This window comes from Vombatus ursinus, unplaced genomic scaffold (genome assembly GCF_900497805.2).
Source record: "Vombatus ursinus unplaced genomic scaffold, bare-nosed wombat genome assembly UNPS02015255.1, whole genome shotgun sequence".
Classification (NCBI taxonomy): domain Eukaryota; kingdom Metazoa; phylum Chordata; class Mammalia; order Diprotodontia; family Vombatidae; genus Vombatus; species Vombatus ursinus.
This window is the reverse complement of record NW_020955033.1, coordinates 33,288,140-33,310,917: the sequence shown is the minus strand read 5'-3', so window position 1 is coordinate 33,310,917 and position 22,778 is coordinate 33,288,140. Positions and strand designations below refer to the sequence as shown.

The 22,778-nt window shown below is 36.7% G+C and overlaps 1 protein-coding gene across 3 annotated transcripts in view; it reads left to right on the top strand.

The window, feature by feature from the left end:
- LOC114031838 (lethal(3)malignant brain tumor-like protein 4) overlaps nucleotides 1-22,778 on the top strand; it is a 504,773-nt gene that overhangs the window by 111,954 nt on the left and 370,041 nt on the right. For 2 of the 3 annotated variants that reach the window (XM_027846992.1, XM_027846995.1), the window contains exons 2-4: nucleotides 12,039-12,118; nucleotides 12,650-12,752; nucleotides 18,385-18,439. In XM_027846992.1, coding sequence (XP_027702793.1) covers nucleotides 12,681-12,752; nucleotides 18,385-18,439 — 127 coding nt within the window. In that variant the 5' untranslated portion in view covers nucleotides 12,039-12,118; nucleotides 12,650-12,680. Of the gene's footprint in view, nucleotides 1-8,359; nucleotides 8,428-12,038; nucleotides 12,119-12,649; nucleotides 12,753-18,384; nucleotides 18,440-22,778 lie in introns of all 3 variants that reach the window. The other variant, XM_027846994.1, reaches the window with a different exon arrangement.

Below are 22,778 nucleotides of genomic sequence, written 5' to 3'. Positions count from 1 at the left end.
GTACACAGAAGTCCTTAATACATGTTGTTGGTAAATGACTTAGAATATCACATACACACAGGAGAAGCAGAGAATGGATAAAGATGTCTTGGTTACCATGTCAGGAAGATTATCACAAGACTTTTTCAGGATTAGTCTGAAAGCACTGAGTGGTGGATATAATTTATACAACTAACTATGTACCAGGTGGTATACTACATCACTAACCTTTTTTCTTAGGAGTTGTAGGATGTTATAACCCATTTCTTTGTACCATAACTGGCCTACCTGAGTGAATGAGAGTATTAAATTTGAAACTGGATCCAAGGGTCTCTCACCTGAGGGGCTGGTTCAGAATCTTTTATACTAGACTTTGATTTGCCTTCCTTAAGCCTTTGGAAAGATAATGTGTCATTTTACTTATCCAGAAAGGTGGTTTAATTAGCTCACTATGATACATAAGTTGTTTACTGTGTGGAATCTACTTAAGCCATCTCTCTGAAGAATTGGGAGGTGGTGGAGAATAGCAATAGAAATTGCAGTATCCTAAACCCCCAATGAGCAACTCTTTGGATGCCTTTGGAACAGCTGTGATATCTCTTTTCCTGCTGATGAGGTCTCACATTAATCTAGGAATTAGAATAAAATATCAAAATATTAAAATGTGAAATTTGCTCTCTTTATCTATCTCCCAACCCCCATCCAATAGTGGATTCCATCCTTTCAGGTCACTTCCTAGGGAATTCAGAGACTAACAGTCTGTGACAAGAAGTTTATTGTGTGTTAACAGTAAAATAAAAAAAAGAAAGAGACCAAACACTAGTGTTTGCATCTGATCATCTCCTAGTCATTTTTTTTTTCATTTTTCTCCTAGGCCCTTGAGTGCAGTTGGACAGATATATCCTTAGATATATTCAATTTACGGAAAAAAAAATGGTGAAGGGGTTGTGTAGGATCTCAGACTTATGGACTTAAAAAATCAAAACCCCAAAACAAATGAACAAAACCCAGGAAAGTTGAGAAGACAGCAAAGGGGTTCTGTCTACTCTTAATATCCATTTTAGGAATGTGAACATAGAGAAAGGCAACTTCCTGAGGTCAGCAGCTAAAAGAGTATTGATACTGTAGTAGTCTCAGAAGTTCTGGATCTTTTCTCCTCTTGACCTTCATTCACTGTAACTGCCCTAGGATCTAAAGTGGTCTCTGATATGGTGGTTTCCATAGTGCCATTCATCATGGCACTGTAGCTTCTGGTGGAATGGTCATGGTCATCCTCCCCTTTCCCTCTGGTCCCTGATCATTCCATCTGCTCCTAGCCCACTTCCGAAAGTCCACATAAGGAGATCAGAAGAAGGAAGTAAAAAGAAGGTACTGCAAAATTCACATAGCATCCCTTTATCCCATGAGTTTGTAACCTTTTTTGTGTCCTGGACCTCTTTGACAATCTGGTGAAACCTACTGGCTCCTTCTAAGAACAAATTAAAAAAAAATCACAGTGGAAGAAAATGCTGCATTTTGGATAAAGATTAGTAAAAATAAAGATGTACATTTTTTTTTCTCATCTAGATTTATAGACCCCCCAGAAATCTGCCCTTGGAACCGCTGGTCTGTGAATTCCAGGTTTAGAATGCCTGCTGTAGCCTACCATGTACTTTTGATTGTGATTCTACATGAGGAGTAATGAACTACCTGCGCCAGGATCATCAAAAATTGTTTTGTCGGTCTCTGTTTCAGTGAATCATCTCGGGCCAGAGGAAAAACGATTCATAGAAATAACACGGCAGGCAGGGCACCAGCTGTCCAAGGCTGATGAAAAGGGGTCACATTGGTGGCAATATAGCCAACTACTGAGAGAAATCACGTATTTCTACCAAGAGTAGGATAAACTGAGATCAGGGGTTCTGTAGCAAGCTCCATTGGGCTGAGAGCCCATTGTTAAATTTTCAGCTTAGGCATTCACACCTGGGAAATCAGTAAATGGTATAAATTAGAGTTTGATATATTGTTTTGTTGACTGTCTAAACTTAGGAAAGTGATGGAGAGCATTAGCAACATAGATTAAATTGAAAAGTACATTAGGGGTACTCCCGCCCCCTTTTCCTTCTCCCCTTCTTCCTTCTTTAAGCACTTTAAGATATACAGGCAGTTCTACTCTAATGGACATATGTGTTCCTAGAAAGTACCTTGCTATGCAAAATAACACCGTAAAATGCACAGATTTTATAGGGAAAATGGAGTTAGGGGCCACTTAAGAACTTCATCAGTGACACATAAAAAAAATAGAATCTAACAAAAAAAAATGATAGTACAGTTTTATGCATGTGTAGTGGCTCTATCTGCATCCCACAGGTTGGGCAAATTGGCTCCACTGACCATGGTGGAAGAGGATGGGAGTGGGGGTGTGGTGCAAACCAGCTTTTCTCCCCTCAGAGCTCCTACTTCACCAGAAGATATACAATCAATAGGGTACTTGGACAAAGACCTGAAAGTTTGTTTGTGCGAGTGGGTAAGTCTGAAGTGTTGTAGCTTGTGAGTTATCGTAAAGTGGGATAGTTTTCTGAGTTTTTTTCATTTCTTGTGAAAGAAATTAGGCAGAAGCAAATTCAAAATTTGAGTTATACTCGGAATGATCCCTTGTATCAATTGGGTTGGAACAAATTGGTGTTTTTGAAACACATTATAGCAGAACTGTGTATGCATTTTCTCATTTGGTTTTCACAATACCCCTATGAGATAGGGTTATCTTCATTTTATAGATGAAGAAGCTGAGGCAGACGGGTTGGGTGACTCACCCAGGGTCACACAGCTAGTAAGTGTTGGAGGCCAGATCTGAACTCTGGAATATGAGTCTTCATGACTGCAGACCCTGCACTCTATCCACTGTGTCACCTCGATGCCCAAAGTGAGGCTGAGAAAGCTTAAATTTAGACTTGTTCAGGATTATATTGCTCTGTGATGTCTCGAGGCAGATTTTGAACTCGTCTTCCTAACTCGAAGTCCAGCGTGTTATACGCTATGCCGCCTACCTGCCTCAGTAAGAAGATAACCTCATGTCTCTTAACTTGCTTAATCATCTCTGGCAACTGTACTATTTGTTATGATTCAAGTGCCAATGTTTTAAAGAAATCACTGGGAGGAGAATTATGTGAACAACATTTAAATATGTGATGTTGGGGAAATTTTCTTTCGGCAGTGTTTTCACACGTCACTTTTTAGAAAGCCACTGTATTCAAAATGTCATCACCAGTAGATACATTTATTGTAGCAGCATTTTCTCAAGTTATTCTAGTGTTACGTACTCATTGTCTCTTAGGAATCTAGCAGAATTTTTTAGGAAGAATGTGCCTTCTTCATTCAATGATAAACATAATTGTCATGAATCTCTTCCTGGGGAGTGGGGCATAATTTATTTATTAAATTTATTAAATGCCAACTATCTTCAGGGCACTGTGCTAAGCACTGGGGATTAAAAGACAAAAAGTGATCCCTGACCTCATGCTTATTATGTTCTCTTGGGGTGATGTGACATGTAAGTAGATAAGAAACTTGATGATCATTTGAAAAGGGAGAGAGAACCAACTTGTCTGTGTTGGGGAGTGAAGGAGAAGAAAGGAGGATCATGAAAATCTTCTCCTGAACTTGAGCTGAGCCTTGAAGGAGGCTAGGCATTATTTTTGAGGTGAGGAGGGAGTGCATTCCTGGCATGGAAGATAGCCTGGATAAAGTCACTGAGATTGTGCTTTTGTGAAATAGAACATAATGTAGTTTCTAGGAGAGTATATAAAATACATGAAGTACTATGAAATAAATATAAAAGTAAAATAGGTAAACATTTTCTCCTAGGAAAACCCTATAGGTGATGCTGACTTTTTGTAATTCAGTTAGCTGTATTTCCTTGAATGGAATCTAAGATATATACTTGCCTAAAAAAGCTCCCACAGTATGATTGGCAATCCCAGTTATGAAAACCTGACTTATTAATGGCAGCTACCTACAAACAACCCCAGCTTTCAGAGTTCCTACCCACGTAATCCCTTTATCTCTTGCTACCACACTCTGTGTTGTCAGAATTAGGGGGTTCATGTACTGTAGACTTTTGGGAGCATCATCTTGTCTGCTTCTTTGCACAGGTGGGGACACTCAGAAGTGACTTCTGAATGGGTCATGCTCCCCAGTGATGCTTTCCAATGTGGATTTGCATGTAGCCAATCCTTGGACTTGTGTCATCAAAAAAGAGTGGTGGTCTTGGTGTCGGAGAATCTGAGTTCAAATCCTGACTGCCTTTGTGACTTTAGGGTCTCTGTGCTCCTTGGAATTCTCGGTGAGCTCTGCTACAATCCCTGTCCAGGCAACCTGCCTATAGTGTTTTTTTGTCTTTGCCCCAGCAAAGGTCTGAAGGTGGCAGTGCTCTAGAACAGTAATATCAAACTCAAATAGGAATTGGGGTGGGGCACAAAACTATACATAAAGCTCCCTGTGGAGCACATATTGACTTAGAAAACCATATGTTAATTTTATCTGTGTTCGATAGTATTTTTTTGTTTTGTTAAATATTTCCCAATTTCATTTTAATCTGGGTTGGTCATCATTCCCCAAAGGTCAAGTGTTTGGCATCTCAGTTCTAGAGGCCTTTCTCAGATCAGACCCACTCTTAATTAGTAGATCCCCAAGCTGCTTCCCTCAATGGATCTCTCTCTCTCTCTCTCTCTCTCTCTCTCTCTCTCTCTCTCTCTCTCCCTCCCTCCCTCCTTCCCTCCTCTCTCTCTCCCCCCCATCCAGTGATACTCTGCATAAGCCCATTCCTCAGTGGATAGAATACTTCCAGCCCTTCATGCTCTCGTTATCCCTGTGATTCTGAACCCTCAGCTGTCACCTGTTCCCTATTCTACATTGCCTGCTCAGAGGACCCTGGTCCCCTCCTGCACACTTCCCATTCCTTCAATTACTACGTTCTCTCCATTCTAAACCCTCTGAAATTTGGCTTCTGACCTCATCATTCTGCTGAAATCACTCTCTCTAAAACTGTCAGTGGTTTCTGCATTGCCAGATCTAATAGCCTTTTCTCAATCTGGATCCTTCTTAACCTCTTTGTACCTCTGTAGCCTTTGACACTGATGATTCCCCTCTTCTCCTGGATACTCTCTAAACCTTTTCTGTTCCTATTGAGGGTACCACTACACTTCCAGTTACCCAGTCCCATAACCTTGCTATCATCCTTGACTCATTGTCTCGTCTCTTCCTCCTGACTTCCCACTGCCATCCTTAATCTTAGTGCCTTCCCTCTGAAATTTTCTCCAGTTTGTCTTGCTTATAAAGTTATTCTTTCCACATTGTGGCGGGTAGGGATACGGTGCCCCCACGTTCTGGAAAATCTGTGTAAGATTTTTTGGCTCTCCCTTTGTACCAGAGAAGAAGTCTGCTTTTTTTTTCTTTTATTGGTGTTTATTGTACCTAATTTAAAATTTAGGTTAAGTATTAGATCATAAGCTCTGTGTCATCTGTGGCTTCTGCAAAAATCCCAAAAAATTCCCATTTAATTTCTTATGCTGACCCGTGGTATATCAAAACTGCAGTGGGGAAAGTCATGATGTGGAAGGGATAATTATATATATCGTTTGTACATAGTTGTTTTCATGTTGTCTCCCTTATCAGATTGTGAGCTCCTTGAGAGCAGGGACTTTTTTTTTGCTGGTTTTTTTTTTTTTAAGTGCTTAGCATAGTGTCTGACACCTTGTAGGTACTTAATAAATGCTTGTTGACTTTCATTCATCCCATGTATCTAATGTGGTGTTAATTCTTTTTTTCCCTCCACTTAATAGTATTTTGTTTTTTCCAATTACATGTAAAGATAGTTTTCAACATTCACTTTTATAAGATTTTGAGTTCCACATTTTTTTCTCCCTCCTTCCCTCCCCTTCTTCTTTCTTCTCCTCCCTCCTCCACAAGATGGCAAGCAATCCAATATAGGCTATACATGTACAATCATATTAAACATATTTACACATTAGTCATGTTGTGAGAGAAGAATCAGAACAGAAGTATGAAAAACAACAACAAAAAAGAGAAAATAGTATGCTTCGATGTTCATTCAGACTCCATAGTGCTTTCTCTGAATGTGGATAGCATTTTCCATCATGAGAGTCTTTTGGAATTACCATTGCATTGCTGAGAAGAGCTAAGTCTATCAAAGTTGGTCCTTGCACAATGTTGCTGTTACTATGTACAATGTTCTCCTGATTCTGTTCTGTGATATTAATTCTTGTCTCTTCTACCCTAAGGTTGTATTTTGGAATAATAGTGCAGTATTTGGTACAAATCTTCAACTCTTTCTATCTATTCTGGATAGTTGAAAGCTTATCTGTATAAGTGTAAAATGTATAAATTTACACATGCTCACACATACTTTAATAACTTAGGAAAGGATTTTCTAAAACAGAGGTTCTTAACCTAAGGTCCATGAACTTTTATTTTTATACATAGGTGTGTGTGTGTGTGTGTGTGTGTGTGTGTGTGTGTGTGGAGAGAGATATTCATATAGATATAAAATTGTATTTCAATAAGATTGATTTCCATTGTAATTCTTTGTATCAGGCTCTGTGCACTTAAAAACATTAATCTGAGAAGGGGACCATAGACTTCCCCAGAGGGCCAGAGCCGTCCAGAGGGGTCCATGACATACTAGACAGTTAGGAAGCAATGTTCTAAAATGTATGATTAATTTTTTTGTGGCAGCAGAGCTAGAAAAAAATAGGTGCTCATTGGTTGGGAAATTTTTCTGAACTATGGTAAATTAATATAATGGAATAGAATGATTGAATGATGAGTCTGAGTAACTTGGAGAAACATGGGAAGATTTGTGTGAACTGATGCAGAGTAAAATAAAAAGAATCATAAGATCAATAGACACAATCTAATAATATAGGCAGCTAGGTGGCATTATAGTGCACAGAGCTCTGGGCCTGGAGTCAGGAAAATCTCAGTTCAAATTTTGCCTCAGACATTTACCAGCTGATCCCTGGGCAAATCACTTAACTTCTATTTGCCCTGGTTTCTTCATTTGTAAAATGGAAATAATTCTAGCACCTACCTCACACTATTGTTTCAAAGATCAAATGAAATAGTAATTGTAACATACTTAGTAAAGCACAAGTCACTTAACCTCTGTTTGCCTCAGTTTCCTCATCTGTAAAATGGGGATAATACTACCACCTACCTCACAGGGTTGTTTGGAGTCTCAAATGAGGTAATTGTGAAGCACTTAGCCCAGTGCCTGGTACATAGTACTTGCCTTCTAAATGTTAGCTATTATTATTGTTATTACTATTAGTAATAATCCAAAGGGAGAATTCAGTAATTATAACAGATAGTTGTAATAAATAACTGATAATAAATAATATCTATCTCCTTTCTCTCCCCAAAGAGACTACAGAAGCAGAATGTTGTGTGCATTGTCAGACATGGTCATTTCTTCTGCTGTTTCTGATTACCTGCTTTTCTTGGTTCATTTCGGGGTGAGGTGGGATGAGGACCTATATCCACACATGATTATGATATTAAAAATGAATGAAAAAATTAAAGGATGAACAGAACTTAACCTGTTTTTAAAATGATTGTCATCAATCTGAACATAAATTATTGTACTGTATTATAATACGTTTCTGCCTTTCGGGTCTCTTAGGGCATGTATGTTCTATGCTTCTACCCTAAATGGCCTTTAATTTGCTGTGCTTTTTAGGTGTTGTTCCCACTTTTTAGTAGTCCTTTCAGTCTATCCTCTTGGGCCAGCTGTCATGTTTTCCTGCACTTTCTTTCTCTCTGAGCTCCTTTCCAGCTTTGGAATTTGATTATAAGATATGTTAGTTTTCAAAAACAGCTAACTCAGCTTGTTAGGATTGTGTGTAAATACGAGTAAACAGCTTATGAAACCTTAGGGTTTCTCTAGGGAAGTAAGCTTTGGCACATCAATTGATGTCAGCTTGGCAGCCCTGGAAAGAGTGGAGGGATTTGGAGGTAAAGGACCTGGATTTTAATTCTTCCTCTGCCTTGGGCCCCATTTTCCTCTTTATTTCGTGTGTTTGTCAGGCTCAAATGAGATAATGTATGTAAAGTGTTTTGCCAATTTTAAAGTGTTCTATATAAATGTTAACTGTTATTATTATGATTTAAAGATCAATATCTAGATCATTTTGCAAAAGCCACGGTCCCCTAGGGGTGTTTTCCCTCTGAATCACTACTACTTTTAATATGTGACCCTAAGTGTTATAGTTATATATCTTCAGGATTGGCCATTCCTGTTTATTCATTGTGAACCCCACCTTTCTTGGGAAGCCAGCCCCTGTGGATATTATTTTTTGACTGTTTTTGTTATGCTGTATAACAGGGGCAATCCAGGTACTAGCTGTGATATTTTGATATTTTGCCAAGAAAATGAAGTCAAGTTTATTTCAGGTGAGATGTGGTTGGTTGGTCTGTATACATTCTTAACTGGCATTTGAAGGGATTAAAAGATTTCATTTAATTTTCTGCTCTGGCTAATTGTTCCTTTTTCTCTATGGCATTGAATGCTTAATTGTCTCTGGCTAGGAACCTCTCTTGTCTAGCTTTATTGTTTCTGGGCTGAAAAGAGATACTGTTAAATATCACATATAGGTAAATAGCATGATTGAATTTTTTCCCCTTAATGGTATTTTATTTTTTCCAATTACATGTGAAGATAGTTTTTAACATTCACTTTATTAAGATTTTGAATTCCAGTTTTTTTTCTCCCCCACCCTCTGCTTCCCCCTCCCCAAGACGGCATGTAATCTGATATAGGCTATACATGTATAATCATATTAAACATATTTCCACATTAGTCTTGTTGTGAAAGAATTAGAACAAAAGGGAAAAAATGCAAGAAAGAAAAAAAAGAAAGTAGTGTGTTTCAATCTGTATTCAGACTCCATAGTTCTTTCTTTGGATGTGGGTAGCATATTCCATCTTGAGTCCTTTGGAATTGTCTTAGAACATTGTATTACTGAGAAGAGCTAAGTCTATCAGAGATGGTCATCACACAGTGTTGCTGTTACTGTATTTAGTATTCTTCTGGTTCTGCTAACTTCACTGAGTATCAGTTCATGTAAGTCTTTGTAGGTTTTTCTGAAATCTACTTGCTCATCATTTCTTATAGAACAATAATATTCCATTGCATTCATATACGCAACTTGTTCAACCTTTCCCCAATCGATGGGCATCCTTTCAATTTCCAAGTCTTTGCTACCACAAAAAGAAATGACATAAATATTTTTGTACTTGTGGATCCCTTTCCCTTTTTTGTGATCTGTTCGAGACCTAATAGTGGTATTGCTGGATCAAAGGGTATGCACAGCTTTATAGCCCTTTGGGCCTAATTCCAAATTGCTCTCCAGAATGGTTGGATCAGTTCATAACTCCACCAGCAGTGCGTTAGTGTTCCAGTTTTCGCACATCTTCTCCAACATTTATCATTTTCTTTTTTTTTTTATCATATTAGCTAATCTGATAGGTATGAGGTGGTACCTGAGAGTTGTTTTAATTTGCATTTCTCTAATTAGTAGTGATTTAGAGCAGTTTTTCCTATGAGTATAGACAGCTTTAATTTCTTCATCTGAAAACTGTCTGTTCATATCCTTTGACCATTGTGATTGAATTTTTTTTTTAAAGCTGTTCTAAATAGTATGGCATGTGTTCTTTCTCTTATGAAACATGGAAAACCCATGTTTATCTCATAAAATAATAGCATTCACATGACACTTAAGATTTCCAAAGCACTTTACATATATTATCTCATTTGAACCCCACAACAACCTTGTGAGGTGGGAACTATTATTATCCCCTTTTTATAGAGGAAGAAACTGAGACAAATAGAGGTCAGGTGATTTGCCCAAGATCATACATTTTCATGAATGAGGTAGGATTTGATTCTTTGACTTTCAGACCCCAAGTCTAGCCTCTTCCTTTACCATTACATCACATTTCTTACATATTGATGGTGTTTAAAAAACTTCCATTGAAAGGAAAAGCAGAATGATAACTTGGATGAGAAGCAGAGAAAGAGATGGAATTTGGGGGGGAGGACTGTAAACAGACAGATTGCTTTTAATTTGCTAAGTTCTGGGACATTATTAATAATGAAAGGTGAGCCAGGCTGGGTGGTGCTTATGTCTTGTGCAATAATACTTTGCCAGAGGCATCAAATCTAAATAGTTCATTTGCATAGAATGCATAATAGATATCACCAGGAGCTAGTCATGATAAATTTTGTTTATAGTCCATGAAATGAATGTTATTTTATTGAGTTCAGTCAGACAAGTACATCTCTCAGGGATATGAATAGCTTCTCAATTGAAGCAAATAGTTACTGGCCATGAAGAACAGTCTTTTGTACATTAGAGAAAAATGAGGAGATTGGTAAGCTAAGTAACTACGTACAGTAAAGCCAAACAGCATTCTAATAAGAATTTTATTTACAAATCAAGAACTGATCAATTAATGGCCTCCATAATCCAGTTGACAGATTGGTCACAAATATAAACCTGATTAGGTGTGACATACTGGTTTTTTGATTCAGAGGGGTGCCTTTTCCTTTTCCTATATAATATGAGGCATAACATTTTTTTGATGTTTTGTTTTATAAATCACTTGAACTCATGGGTATGCAGATTTTAGACCTAGAGGGGATTTAAAACATCAGGAGTTAGTGTGATGAAGTGGAAATTCATTGAACTGGCAGGTAAAAGACCCAGGTTGTCCCCCTAGACACTACCCCTCTTTGGGCCTTATTTTTCTCATTAGTATAGTGGGAATTTTTTTTTATCGATCTCTAAATTTCCTTCCAGTTCTAAAATTCCACGATTTGTATTTGTTTAAACTAACTTCCCTAATTTTATTAAGGAGATGATGCTCAGAGAGTTTAAAGTGACTTGCCCAAAGTCAGCTAGTAAGTCAACCAGCATTTATTTAATTTACTTTTTTCCATGTAAAACATATTTCCATGTTAGCCATGTTGCAGAAGAATACACGAAAGACCCCCAAGAAAAATAAAGGAAAAAAAAGTATGCTTCAATCTGTGCTCAGAGTTCATCATTTTTTTCTCTGAATGTGGATAAGATTTTTCCCCTTGGGTCCTTTAGAATTGTCTTGGATCATTGTCTTGATGTAGCTAAGTCTTTCACAGTTGATCATTGTTAAAATATTTTTATTACTGTGTGCAGTGTTCTTTTGGTTCTGCCCACTTCACTTTGCATCAGTTTATATAAGTCTTGCCATGTTTTTGTGAAACTGTCCTGCTCGTCATTTCTTATAGCACAGTAGTATTCCATCACAATCATGTTCTGCCACAACTTGTTCAGCCATTTCCCAGTTCATGGGCATCCCCTCAGTTTCTAATTCTTAGCCAACACAAAAAGAGCTGCTGTAATTTTTTTTTGTACAAATAGGTGCTTTTCCCTTTTCTTTGATCTCTTTGGGATATAGACCTAGTAGTAATAATCAGCATTTATTTAAGTCCCTTTTTTGTGCCTTAGCACTGGGCAAAAACAGCTGCTTTTCTCAAGGAGCTCACAGTTTAATGAGGGAGACAGCATGCAAACAGCTAGATACAAATGACTTTGAATAAACAGGATGTATACAGGATAAAATCTCAAACAGAAAACAAGATTAAGACAGACTGGGAATGACTTCTTGCAGAAGGTATATACACATGCATGCATGCTAACATGAATACATATGTATGCAGCCACATATACATATACATACACACATTTTTATATATATGCATACATATACACCCACCCACACACATACACACACATTATATATTGATTCATACACACACCTGATAGTAGACATTCAAAAAATTTATGGGAGAAAATGTTTGTTGTAAGAGTCACTTTCCTAGGTGTATGTGTATGTATGTGCATGTGCATGTACATCTATTTAAATAGACATATATGCTTGTAATATACATTTATGCATATAAGTATATGTGTATATATCTATATCTTAATGTTGAAATCTTTTTTTCATTTGTTGTGTTTCAGAGTGCTGTGATATGCTTTTGATGACTCAGACCTTTGGTGACTATTGCCTTTGGCTGGACAGTTCTAGTCATTTAGAAAATGTGAGTACCATTATTTGTTGGCAGCGTAAAGAGGAAAGACTGTGATATATTTCCCCAAATCATCATTTAAGGGGAAGAGAAGCATGTTGAAAGTAATAAATGCATTGTAGATATCTTAATGTGAATTTGTTCTGCAAATAGTATACTGCATTTTTTAAAACTTAATTTTCCTACTTCACCCAGAAGAATTAGGTGTGATACTTAATCAATTCCACCTTGGAGAATTAGGTGTGATACTTAATCAGCTAAGCAACAAAACAAAAATTACCTGACATAACAATTGCAGTAATATTTGTCTTGGAAGTAAATTCCAGATGCATTGAAGAATAATTCTTCTACTTATAATTGCATGGTTCTGTTTAAAATTTTATAGCTTCATTCATTTATTGAGGATTGCAGATCCATTGTGTAATTTTTGTTAATATGTTTATGGAAGCAGTCCCTAATCACCATTTGTAAGATTTATAATTTAAAGCATGCTTAATGAACTGTAGAAAAATATTTCTTTTCTCATTTTATATTGTCTTGTAGAGAATCACTGGTGAGGAGTGAGAACGTGACAATGAAACAGCTCCATAAAAAGAGGAAGCGCAATGTAGATTCAAGGGACCATCTGACTCAGGAGAGAGGCAGGGTAAGGCCTGAACATCTGATCCCTTAGCATACGTGTTGATTTTCTGTGTAAAATGAATAGCATAATTGTACATTCCTTTTCTAATCATCACTACCAGGTTTCTCATCCACACTATATTTTTAGGACTTGATTAAGATTGACTCTGTCTGTCTGTCTGGCTGTCTCCATCTATCTATATTTATATATACTTTATGTACACAGAATTGTAGTTTTGGCCAATTCACATACTGATAGACTCTGTAAAACCATGTATGTTCTGTTCAGAATGCCGAATGCAGAGAATTATCAATTTGTAAAAGTAAAATAGGGATAGGAATTAGACCTGTGATATCACTGATACAGGCAGTTTCTCCCAGGTAAGGAAACTCTTTCTTCTACATCATCTCTGCAACTTAGAGTATCAAAGAGTTGCCGAGAGCATTGAGCAGTTAAATATATATGAGTCTGGATTTGAACTCAGTTCTTCCTGACTCTAGCCCCAGCAGTCTATCCTCTGAGCCACCTAGCTGACTCTGTAATAGTGACTCCTAAATCTTATATGGTCCTGATTGTGGTACATTGGTGCTTGACTTCTTTGTCTCTGGCTATTTGTGATATTTTATTTTCTTTACCTGGGAACTCTGCGTTTTGGCTGTATGTTCCTGGGAGATTTTGTTTGGGGTTTTTTCAGGAGGTGACCAATGAATTCTTTTAGTTTGTACTTTGCTCTCCGATTCTAACATATTTGAAAAAGTTTCTTCGGTGATTTCTTAAAATATGATATCCAGCCTATTTTTCTTTTTTTTTTAGGTCATGACTTTCGTGTGTTCTAGTGATTCTTAAACTTTTTCTCTTCCCTTTGATTTCCAGATCACTTTAAAAAAAATACCTTATTTTCCTCTTTTTTCAGTCTTTTGACTTGTTTTAATATTCCTTGATGTCTCATGGAGTTATTAGCTTCTATTTGGTCCATTCTTATTTTCATAATGGGTAAGGTTTTGTACCTCTTGTTCCAAGTTGTTAATTCTTTAATTATATCTTTCTTCTCTAGCTTTCATTTTTCCCAATCCACCCCCCCAATTGCTCTTGTTTTTTAAAATTATCTTTTAAAATCTTTTGAAAAAACCTCTTGCTTTAATTCTTCCTGGAATTCTGGTTTGTCTCATATTTGACTAATGTTGTCCAGTGTTCTGTGAGACTGCTTGTAGATGTGTTTGACTCATTTCTCTTTTCTGTTTTTATTTTGAGCTTCCTGGTCTCTGTAATAACTCTTTATAGCATGATTCTTTTTTTTTTTATTTGTTTATTCTTCCCATCTGCTTCTTGTCTATGGACTTTGTTAGCTCTAGGCTCTGCATACTTCTGGTGGAACGTCTGGGTTTGGTGGGAAACTGTACTGTATTTTTTCTGCTGTTCTTCCCAATCCCTCTTAATTTTAGTGTCTTCAATCTGTTAATTATTCCCTATTTAGCTCATAAATAGCTTGTTTGTGCATATTTGATTGTTGTCTTCCTCCATCTGATTATGAACTTCTTGAGGGCAAGGACTGTCTTTACCTTTCTTTGTATCCTTAGCATTTGGCTCAGTGCCTATTAAATGGTATACCTTTAAAATGGTTAGTGATTGACTAAACTGCCATCTTAACTTTGTTCCTCCCCCACATCTCACACTATTCAGTTTCATCTGCTTTATTAATATCTTCTCTGTCACTTTCTTGTCTAGCCAATCAACAAAACAATAAAACAAGCCTTGATTTGTAGCATTTGCTGATTTCCAAGTTGTAAATGTTCTCATTGAAAATTTAATTATTCATCTCTCCAATATGAGCTGGCTCCAGCCTACCCCTTAATGTCATGAACTATTCATGTCTTATAAGAAATTATGACTATGAGGAGTACAGAGAATCGTATAAACACTTACAAGAACTAATACAAGATAAAGTAAGAAGAACCATGAAAACAATAGAAATAATTACTTCAACATTGTAAGAAGAAATAACAATTAAATAACCAAATCTGAATGCCGTGAAATTGTAATGACCAAGCTTGGTTCCCAAAAAGATGTATGAGAATGCATTTCCATCCCTGCTCAAACAAGTCAGGAGATTGTGTGGGAAACTGCATTTGATATAAGATTTAGTCTGAATTGATTTTTCCTTTCTCTATTTTTATCTGTTGTTATAAGAGATGATTCTTTGGGAGGGAAAGGGAAGAAGGACATACTGCGAAATATAAACAATATAAAAAACAAAAATATATCGTGAAGAATTAAAATACAGAAAAGAATATTGGTATGTATGTCTAACATAGTTCATTTTCAAGTTGCAGTTTATTATGGGGATTATTGAATCAGTTTCCAGTGTTTTTTTTTTTTTTTTTAATGTTCATTAAGCCTGTGTGTATTGCTCTCTGGGGCACTGATGCTATGGTAACAGATCAACAAGCATTTATTAATCACTTACTATGTGCCAGGCACCATATTAAATTTTGAGCATGTGAAGAAAGACAAAAATCCAGCATGATATTGGGAAATCTAATCTTTGGGAAGATTTTCTTTCTCAGGGAAGTAAAGGCACAAAGGAATTTTTATTTCCAAAATGGTGGCTTGAAATTGGCAAGTAATAAAAAATTGACAAGGAATAAAAAACTTTAATTCTTTTTATTTTCTTTCATCCAATTTGAATTTATGACCAGTGAAATGTAGAAGCTAATTAATTAGAAAAAAAATTATTCTGTTACAGTAAAAGAACATGATAAAGTGTAGGCAATTGAAGGAAGAGAACATTAAACCTTTTGGATTGTTTTCCCTGTTTGCTAATCCTCTCTCTCGAATAGTTGGATTGTAAATCAGTGAATGGAAATTTTTAGGCAGAGAATTTTATTTATCTTGAATTTATTTTCTGGTGCTTTATTATGCAAATAATATTCACACTTTCCATATTTTTCTACGGGAGGGGAACACTGAGGTTTGTTCTCAGTTTTCAAATCTAACTTTTTCATCCTTTGTGAGTTGATTGTATTTGTTCCTTATTAACTCTCTAAGTGTTATACCTATTTGGTAGGATTTGCAAGAGACTGAATCCTCATTTTTTCTCTTTTTAAAATGATTCTTTTAAAAATTAATTACAAGTAGGATTTATGACATGTAGATGTATGAAATAAGCAATTATCTTTTCAAATTTTATAAAATTATCCAACAAGTAGGATTAATTGATCGTAACAGTAGTACAAATTATTCTGAAATTCAAAATTATGCTCAGTTTTCTGGCTTGTGTGAAGCCTATTATATCCCTGCAGATGAAATTCATTTGTTCCACAAAACTCTATAAAGAGCCTGCTTTATGAGAAGGATTCTGTAGAAGCTGGGGATTTATAGATATGGGTTAATGCACAATTCTCAGACTTTACCATTTAGTTTTCTTTACAATCCCTAGGTTCCTTTACTGGATAGTTTTTTGGTTTGTTTTCATAACGTGCTTTGTAAAGCTCCAAATGCTATGTAAAATAGCTATTTATGTAAATATAATACAGATTAGAAAATGAAAAATAGATAAGAGAGTTCCAAATAAACTACTCTAAAAATTTTGAGGTGGTGGAGATCATTTCTGTATAGAAGCATTAGGAAACGCTTCCAGCTCCTGAACTTGATAGGGAGGGGTAGATTGCAACAGATAGAAAGGAGAAGAGGTAGGTATTCTTTGCAGGCATTAAAGATGGAATGAGCAAAGGCACTGCTGAGGTAGAAGGCAGGACAAGATGTGTGGGTGTGTGTGGATGTGTGTGGGTGTGTGTGGGTGTGTGTGTGTGTGTGTAGAGAATGGAGCTGCACTGCAAAGGGCCTTGACTGCCAGACTAAGGAGTTGTACTATTTTACTAGATAATTGGTAATTGATGAATGTTCTGGGATAGGGTGATGATATGATCATAGCTGTTTGTTATGCAGCAGCAAGAATGATTTCAGCAGTGAGAGATGAAGAGATGAGAGGGTGTTCAGTGTGCCATGCATTATAATAGTCTATGACAAGAAGTAATGAAGGATTGAACTAAGGTGGTGGTATTGGTCACAGCACGGAGGTGATAGAAAGGAAACACAGCAGTCATCGAGTCATTTCAGTCATGGCCCTATTTGGGATTTTCTTAGCAAAGATAATGGAGTGCTTTGCCATTTCTTTCTCCAGCTCATTTTACAGATGCGAAACTGAGGCAAACAGGGCTAAAGTGTCTGAGGCTGAATTTGAACTTAGGAAGTTGAGTCTTCCTGATTCCATTGTGGCCACCTAGCTATCCATATAAATTCTAGGTAAATAAATTCACAGGTCGATGTGGAGATAAAGTGTTCTAGTACTTATGAAAAACATTAGGTAACATATTGGTATTATATAGAATTGAGTGTGACCCAGGTAGACATTCTGTTATCTTTGCAGGCTCAAGAGGAAGATTGAGGTAGTAGGAGCAGTATTGGGCTTGGAGTGAGGACATCCTGGGTGTGAATACCACCTCTGATACTTACTAGCTGTGTGACAATAGGAAAATCTCTTAACATAACTGAGTCCTAGTTTCCTAGTAGAGTACGTGTGATAATAATAGCACCTACTTCTTGTAGTAAGTCAAATGGGGTAGTGTATATACAGTGCCTTGCAAATGTTAAGGACTGTTTAAGTGGGAGCTCCTATTAGATTTTTGAACTGTGATTTTTATCACCTTTTCAGTCTCGAGATTAAAACTTCATTAGAGATTACTGTTTGTATTGGGTGAAGAGGAATGGAAATGGGATAAAGGACTTCCCTTTGAAAATGAGACCATCATTTTATATACCATTGGGTAGTACTGGATGTTGTTGAATTTGCCATGGGGAAAAAGCTAGCAGGTTGCATTATTATACCACTTACCTTTTCTCCTACTTATTTATTTTCCTTCTAGATGTCGACTGCATAAATTTGTCTATATAGATATGTTATATAAAATCCTCATAGTAGATCAGAGCTGTTTTTAAGCTTTTGATTTTTAAAAAACATTTTTGATTTTCAAATCTTTTGATTTTTTTTTAAATTGGGGTTGGGGAGGTAAGTGGGAAGGGAGAGGGGCATGGACCTCTAATTATATAAGTGTAGGGGATTCCTAGAGAACAAATTCCTTCTATCAAAGCAGCTGTAATGATTCTGTAACTGATAGTCTTAGACTAGAGGATTGTCTGGGAGTACTGAGAAGTTAAATTAATTACTCAGAGTTCTATGATCAGTGTTTAAATAATAGAGGAGTCTTTAAACTCAGGTTTTTGTTTTGAGCTGCTATATAGCTGCGAATACCTCATGAAATAGAAGAAAATTAATAGATAAATTACATGGAATATTTTATTGATTTTTCAAGACATTTTTGTGACATCCTGTCTGATGTCTTGTTAGCTCTCAGAAATCATACATTTATAACTTGTTGTGGATAGTTGAATATTTCAAAAACCAAGGCTTGAGTAATTTAGAGCTTCCACTTTAGGCAAATGTATTAAATCAGGACGTTATTTGGCAGATCATATAGTATAGTGTGCCCATGTAAGGACTGGTACTTTCTGTTTCCTGGACTGAAAAGAAAATGTAGCCTTTAGTTTTTCTGTTAATAAACCAAAGTACCCTCTAAATTGGAAGTTTTCTGTCTTGTAGGAACAAGCTAAAGACAACAAGAAACAGAAGAATGGCATGACCACTTCCTGCCGTGGTAACTATAATTATCTTCTTCAAAGTCTAACTCCATAGTGAACCACAAGATCTAAGGGGAATGTTTTAATAATATAGCAATTTGAATGTTTAGCTTTTAAAATTCAGGATGTAAATGACTGCTTTTAGTTAAAATATCATTGTGTATGTGTTAGTACTTCAGTAAATCCCTGATCTCTTTGATATTTGGAAGAAATCAGTGGATTCCTAACATTGGTATATATTACAACTCACCCATGTCTTTTTGTAAATGGAAGATGATTTTCCCCATGCAGGAATCACCCAGTTGAATTAGCCCTATTTCTATAGATATAATGTGGAAACAGAAGGTGGTCAGTTAATCCTATCCATGTTATTTCCTATATTTAGTGGCAAATGCCTCTCTACGTCATTTTTGTGGTAATTAGCATTTGCACTCTAAATTAGCATTTGCACTCAGAAAGTTAAAAGAGATCCCATACAAAACTTAGACAACCAAATAATATTTACTGAAGGATATTCTTTATATCAGACTAAATCCTTAGAAAGTATTGGGAGATGCTGCAAGTTTTCTATTCTATGTCTTCTGTGGATTTCCACTCGATTGGTCAGTTATGGTGTCATGTCAGTTCACGGGGGTGAGAGCAGTGCCTGCAGGGGCTTCCCAGATTTCCTTTTTTTTTTTTTAAATGAAAGCAAGGTCTCATCTCTGACATGTATCAAATGTTTCACTCTTATCTCTCACTTCGCAGGGGTTCTTAGACATTGATAGGCAGGGATATAAAAGTGTCATCTTTTACCTCTGTTCTTTGGGATCTTTGAGCATTTTAATTGGTTGAGGGAGTAAAGGAAGAAAAGAAGAAAGGGGTTTGGGAAGAGGTTTTGACATATTCTATGACTGACTTTGAAAATTTATCAGATTTTTTCTCATAAAGATCAGGCCTGGTTCTCATGAGCTTGAATGGACTCTTTGGAACATTGATCTATGAATTTCCAAGAGTCCAGGGGCTAGCTGTGTGACCCTAGCAAGTCATGTAAACTTTCTGACCCTCTTTTCCTGAACTGTAAAATTAACTGATTTGAGTTTCATAGCTTAAAAGACTCTTTCCAACTCTAAAAATGGAAAGAGGAAGAGAATAAGCATTTATTAAATGCCTTATCTCTGTTAACAATTATTATCTTATTTGATCCTCACAACTATCTTGTGAGGTAGGCGCTATTATTATCCTCATTTTATAGTTGAGGAAACTGAGGCAGACAGAGATTGTGACTTGTTCAGGGTTATACAGCTAGGAAGTATCTGAAGCTGAATTTGAACTCAGATCTTCCTGACTCTAGGTCCTGTACTATATCTACTGTGCCACCTAGCTGCTTCAGTCTATAATCCTAGGTGTCCATTCCTTCATGAAGGGCTTTATAACAGAAACAACCAACCAACCCCCTCCCCCCACAATGGCATTTGTGTTTGTGGTCTGAGTTTCTGATTTTATTTTTAATTCTCTTGAGTCAGGCTCTAATCTGTAAAGCATACTATAGTTATAGTTAACAGCTTAATATTCTTTTAGGGCTTTTCGTTTGATACTTCCTATATTGGGGTGTCTTTAATTTATGAGATGGAGCAGTGGGCAGTATGTAGGACTTAATACGTCAATGCATTGTTCCTCCAAGTTTTACATTTTGGGGGACCTGGTGGAGTACTCAGGTTGTCCATCTGTTGTTCTTCAGAGGCAGGTAGGTGGCACTGTGGATAGAGCTCCGAACCTGGAGTCCGGAAGACCAGAGTTCAAATTTAACCTCAGATATTTACCGTGTGACCCTGGCCAAGTCACTTAACTTCTGTTTGTCTTAGTTTCCTCAAGTATAAAATGAGTATAATAATAGCACCTCTCTCCCAGGATTGTTATGACAATCAAATGAAGTAATACTCATGAAGTGCTTAACACAGTGGTGCGTAGTAGGTGCTTAATAAATGCTTATTCCTTTCCCTTCTGCCTTCACCTCCTATACTCTTGTCATGGACTCATTGTCTTACTTAGTAAACCTGTCCCTCCTGAAGTTCATGCTCTCATCCTTTGGACATATAGCAATGGCTTCATCATTGGGTTTCCTCATTTCTTCTAGTCTCCCCTCTCCAATACATCTTCCACATAGCTACCAAATTGATATTTTTAAAATGCAGATTTGACCATGTCACCCCCTTCCCCCTACTTAAACCAAACAAACCTCAGTGGCCTATAGGGTAAAATATAGACTCGTTTGTCTGGCACCATCTTGTCCCTTCACAATCTAGCTCCTACCTTTCCCACCTGATTTCATAGTAGTCTTCTGTATGTACTTTGTGATCCAACCAGAATGGACTGCCAGACTTTTCCTTGTCTTAAGACATCATATCCCTCCTCTCTGCACTCACAGAAGTTGTTCCCCATGCCTGCAATGCACTGCTTCCAACCTGCCTCTTAGAATCCCTGTGACTCTTCAGGGCTACCCCTACTCAGGTACTACCCCTTCTTTCTACTCTTTTGTGATTTTTGCTTCTGACCTCCAGGTGTGAATGTTCTCTCCATCCTCCTTGTATGCCTTGTAAGCCATAACTCCATGTATGTTTCTGATCTCCCTTCCAGTTAAACATAAGCTACTTGAGGGCAGGGGCTACTTCATTATCATTTTTGTATCCTCGGTGCTTAGCCAGGTGCCCAACTCATCTTCTTTTCATTATGCATTTCCTCAGTGATATATCACTTAGTAAATGTTGATTACCACTGGAAATAAATCACAACTGAGTTTGCAAGCAGTTTATTTATATAAGGTCTTTATCATGATCTTTGGCACTTTTAAAGCTGAGTAAAACCCCAATATTTCCTGATATGTTAAAGCTTAAACTCCTTGGTATTTCACATATTTCCAGTCCTTTACTTAAATTTTCCTCAAACCCAATTTCTTCAAGGTCTGATTCTATATACCCTGTGTTTCAGAAGCAAATATATTATTCGTGGAATTAATTTCACTTATTATGGTTATTAATAATTTTGCACAGTGCTGTAGACCCTACTAGATTTTTAATCTGTATCTTCCTTTTTTAATTACTGTCATTTAAAATATCTTATTTACAAGTTATAAATCCTTTTAACTTCTATTTAACTAGATATATGATTATTGCTACTTAAACTGCTGTTGCAAAATTTTTTATGCATTACAATTAGATGGGTAGCAATTTTATCTTGATAAAGAGGTCATATCTATATTTAAGAATATTGCCCAAGCATAGTTTTATTTAATAACAACCTTTATTTAATAACAAAGTCCTTCCTATGCATTTTTTAAAAATCACTAACATTTATATAGTGCTTTTTAAGGGTAGCTAGGTGGCAATAGCACTGGGCCTGAAGTCAGGAAGACTCATCTTTATGAGTTCAAATCTGACTTCAGACCTTACTAACTGTGGGACCCTGGGCAAGTCACTGAACCCTGTTTGCCTCAATTTCCTCATCTGTAAAAAAGGAAATGACAAAGCACTCTAGTATCTTCGCCAAGAATATTCCTAATGGGTTCATGAAGAGTCAGACATAACTGAACAACAAAGCTTTTTAAGGTTAGCAAGTCCTTCCCATATATAGGGGTGGGTGCCATTTTTATCCCCATTTATTAGTTTAGGAAATGGAGGCTCAGAAAGGTTAAGTGACTTGTTGTGGTAGGGTGTGAGGGGAGTCACATAACCAGTAAGTGTCTTGAGGCAGAAATGAAACTTTGGTCTTAATCACTTGGGTCTTAATCACTCTAAGTCCCACACTTTGATATCTGGCTACCTCCTCAGATACTTGATTAGCACAAATCTAAACTGAGTTTGTCATCTGTATTGGTAAATGTATCTAGTTAAATAATGAATTCATAAAAGTATTTAAGTGAGTAAAGTTCTGTAATGTTAGAAGTTCTTACATATGAAGAAGTGAGAATCTGCAAAATGCAATAAACCAGAACTGGGATTCACAGATTGCTACTTATTACAGAAGTTTGGTTTTTTTTGTTGTTTTTTTTGTGAGGCCATTGGGTTTAAGTGACTTGCTCAGGGTCACACAGATACTAAGTGTCTGAGTCTGGATTTGAACTCAGATTCTCTTGACTCCAGGGCTGTTGCCCTGTCCACAGAACCACCTAGCTGCCCCTTCTTGTTACATAATCTTTGAGCGTCATGTTTGTCAGTGATGTGTGATTTTCCCACTCGTGCACAATGAACATTCAAGTACTACATTGGTACCTTTGTTGTATTAAAAGAATCAAAGGAAAGACTCCATCATTTTGGGTGGATCTATGGTGGGGGGAAGAAGTAGTTTGGAAATGTGAGCAGGAATCTTCCAAGAAGAAAA